This window comes from Xiphophorus couchianus, chromosome 2 (assembly GCF_001444195.1).
Source record: "Xiphophorus couchianus chromosome 2, X_couchianus-1.0, whole genome shotgun sequence".
Classification (NCBI taxonomy): domain Eukaryota; kingdom Metazoa; phylum Chordata; class Actinopteri; order Cyprinodontiformes; family Poeciliidae; genus Xiphophorus; species Xiphophorus couchianus.
In genome coordinates, this window is record NC_040229.1 from 25,530,287 (window position 1) to 25,534,225 (window position 3,939).

The following is a 3,939-nucleotide window of genomic DNA, read 5'->3' on the forward strand; positions in this document are numbered from 1 at the left end:
TAAAGACTGCTTGTTTGTGTGTTTGAAGGCTGGTTGGGTTTTCTGGGTGGCTACTGGAGTCACATATGCAGCGCTATTTTTTTCTGGGTAATGTCATGTTTATAATAGAAAAAAAATACATCATACATAGTTTTGTTGACAGGAGAAAACAGTTGCTTATGTTTTTGTTCTACATAGAAGTTCCAGATCTGAACAGTTGACACTTTTCAGATGAGAGAAAGCAAAAGATCTCAGCACATTTTAGCACGAGGCTGGTTGTCATCCCAGCATTTGTTAAATAAAAAAAAATACTAACAATACAGAAAAGGCTTACAGTGCTGTGACAAACTACCTGTAGCTACCCTTAAAGATTTGTTGTTATTGCTACTTGGTGTTGTTTAATTTGTGTCAAATTTTCAAACAGCATTCTCAGATAACCAGCAAAATGTCTTCTTGAAATTATAATGCAGCTTCTTAAATGGGGGGGGGGGAAGCTCTCGAAATCATCCCGGAAATAATGGAAAGTGAAGACATCATAAGTGCCACCCGTGTTTTTCAATAACTGGCAACAAGTCTTTCAAATTGCTTCAGAGGAATCTTCTTGGCAACAAAAAAATAACTGCAAACAGTTTTTGAGCATAAATATTTCAGTCAACATCATTGCAACATTCTCACAACCAGATTTAAGTTCAGACTTTAACTTCTCCAAAATCTTGCATTTTTATGCGTCATTTTTGGACAAACTAGTTGGCAATTTTAAAGAAGAGTTATTGATTTAGCACTTTCAACCAACACGCTCAACTTTTGATGAACTGTGGAATGCTGTGAGAGGCAGCTGTGCATTGTCCAATGAAGATTGTGCCTGGAAATAAGTGTTTGCTCTTGTATACAGACTTTTGTGACCCGTGTGGTGCGAAAGAAAAAAAAGTGTTTCGATTGCAGTTTTGCAAAATACACAAATTTCAATATGGATGAAGAACCACATGTTCATATAACGCATTTTTTTTCAAAACTGTGTTTCCATTAAGCATTTACTTTTTTTCATAATTCCAATTTGCACAATTTTATGGTCAATGGAGACGCAGCTAATGTCCTGCTGCAGAACCTAAACTCATTGTGTCACAAATAATTAGTTATAGGCCAGAAACAAAAAGGATGAGTTTTTAGCTGACATTTAAACAGTCCAAGTGCTACAGACAGGTAGAGGTAAGCTGTTCCACAATCTTGAGGCAGCAATTGCAAACACTTGATCACCTCTACATTTTAGCTTTGATCTCGGAAGATCGAGGAGAAAACTGTCTGGTTTTTATCTTCGCTATAATCTTGTCACAACTTTCCAGAATATATCCGTTAATGAACAAGCTGACGTATATTTCTAAATCTCTAAGCCAAACTTCTATTTGAGCTTAAATCATTCTTGTTAAATCTGAATTTTCCACTACATCAGGCATGTCAAACATACGGCCCGCGGGCCGGACCCGGCCCGTTGGATGATTTAATCCGGCCCGCCATAAATTTCTGAGTATGTCAAAAAAAAAAAACGAGTCTCTAGCTCATTTCTATCAAAAATTGTGATTTTTTTAAAAAATAAATACAAACCAAATGCTCCCTCCGGCCGCTAGAGGGCAGTAAATGTGTAAAAGCGCTCACGTCCAGCATGCGGCACTGATACGAGTTAGTAACAGGATGTAAACATTCGCAATGTGATGCGTCCAAGTAAAAATAAACTGGCAATCTTTCTTCACCATTCACCACTACTAAACAAGTTATCGGTCAACACACCCTTCCCAAAATGGCACTGTCAAAAAAAAGAAAAGTGGACACAGAATGCAGAGGGTTCCAGGAAAAATGGACTGAGAAGTATTTATTCACGGAAGTGAACGCAAAACCAGTGTGCTTGGTATGTAATCAGCAAGTTGCAGTATTCAAAGAGTTTAATATTCGGCGCCACTATGAGACTCATCATAAAGAAAAGTTTGACCACTTGAATGGACAAATAAGGAAAGACGAGATAAACAAATTGGTCGCTGGTCTGAAGAAACAGCAGTCTACTTTTACACGCAGCCGCGATATTTCTGATGAGGCTGTAAGAGCCAGCTACATTATTGCCAACGAGCTAGTGCAGGCATCTAAGCCATTTTCTGATGGGGAGTTTGTAAAAACATGCATGCTGAAGGCTGCAGAAGTCGTGTGCCCTGAAAAGCGACCTGTTTTTGCCAATATTAGTCTAACAAGGAACACTGTCGCAGATCGGGTGACAGAACTCTCAAGTGACTTGAGCAGCCAACTGAAAGAGAAAATCAAGTCATTTATCGCATTTTCAATTGCAATAGATGAGAGTACCGATGTCACAGATATTGCTCAACTGGCCATATTCATTAGAGGTGTTGATGAAACTTTGACCATCACTGAGGAGCTTCTTGAAATGGTGCCTATGAATAACACCACAACAGCAGATGACATTTTCAGCGCTCTCGTTGGCGCGCTGGACAAGGTGGGAGCGGACTGGTCCCGTGCCGTGAGCCTGGCTACCGATGGTGCGCCATCAATGATCGGGAGAAAGGCAGGCGTTGCCACAAAATTCCGTGACAAAGTACAGACTGCAAATGGAGGACAAGAGTTTTGGATATTTCATTGCATTTTACATCAGGAGGCGTTATGTTGTAAAACACTGCAAATGGACCATGTTATGAGTGTGGTTGTGAAAACTGTCAATTTCATCAGAGCGCCCGGGCTAAATCACCGTCAGTTTGACACATTTCTCAGTGATAATGACATTCATGCTGGCCTACCATACTACACTGACGTGCGGTGGTTAAGCAGAGGTGCAGTACTTAAGCGCTTCTTTGAGCTACGAGGGGAAATTGGACAGTTCATGGAGAAGAAGGGATGCCCAGTAAAGGAACTTAAATGCAAGGAATGGGTGCAGGAACTTGCGTTCATGGTTGATATTACACAACCCTTGAATACACTTAACACTAAATTGCAGGGCCGTAACAGAGTTGTCACTCAATATTACGACAGCATAAGTGCGTTCAAGATGAAACTGTCACTGTGGGAGACGCAGCTATCCAACGGTGACACCGCGCATTTCTCTTGTCTCACAGCTGTGCGTCCGGAGGCACCGGGCCGTCCCGATAATGATTTGGATAAATATAAAGATAACATAACAGATTTGCTGCAAGAGTTTGAGCAGAGGTTTCAGGTATTCGGTGAACTTCAAAACAAATTTGGCTTTTTTCGCTTGCCATTTACAGCGAAGCCTTCTGATATGCCAGCTGACATTCAACTCGAGCTTATTGACTTGCAGTGCGATTCCGCTATGAAGGATAAATTTAGGTCAGTGGGATTGGATACGTTTTATCAATATCTCGTGCCAGGTTACCCCAAATTAACAGCCATGGCTGCAAAGGTTCTATCCATGTTTGGGACTACTTATCTTTGTGAACAGGTGTTTTCGGTAATGAATAATAATAAAACAAAGCAGCGCTCAAGGTTAACAAATAAACACTTGAATGACATTGTTAAATGTGCTGCTACTCAGGATTTGACACCTAATATCGATGCACTTGTGAAGGCAAAAAGATGCCAAGTTTCAGGAGCCAGCAGCAGCAAGTAGACTGCAGGAGTGCATTGAGAGAGAAAAAAAAGTGGGATGGCACAAAATTTGTTTGCACTCGTGAATACAGATAATTAAAAATAAGATTCATCTGATTTCATATTAAAGACAATTGATATTGTGCAGTTTGTTCTCAGCTTCAGTAGGCCCAGCCTAGTAGTTTGATCTGACGTAGTCTAATCTTATTGCCCATGCACTGCACTTTTTGTATTTACTTCAAAGCAGTATGACAATTAAGGCGAAAATATTTTTTTCATAGCTCCCACTTGAGTTTGTTATTGTGGTGAGTTGGTTCAGGTGTAAAACTGCATTCAATCAACTGTTAAAATAAACCAGTTAAC

At 40.2% G+C, this 3,939-nt stretch overlaps 1 protein-coding gene across 1 annotated transcript; it reads left to right on the plus strand.

Annotated features, from left to right (window-relative positions):
* The first annotated feature begins 1,727 nt into the window (after positions 1-1,727).
* On the plus strand, positions 1,728-3,610 carry LOC114152111 (general transcription factor II-I repeat domain-containing protein 2B-like). The gene has a single exon (XM_028029842.1). It carries the CDS (start codon positions 1,772-1,774, stop codon positions 3,596-3,598), a length of 1,827 nt encoding a protein of 608 aa, XP_027885643.1. The 5' UTR covers positions 1,728-1,771; the 3' UTR covers positions 3,599-3,610.
* The last annotated feature ends 329 nt before the right edge of the window (positions 3,611-3,939 follow it).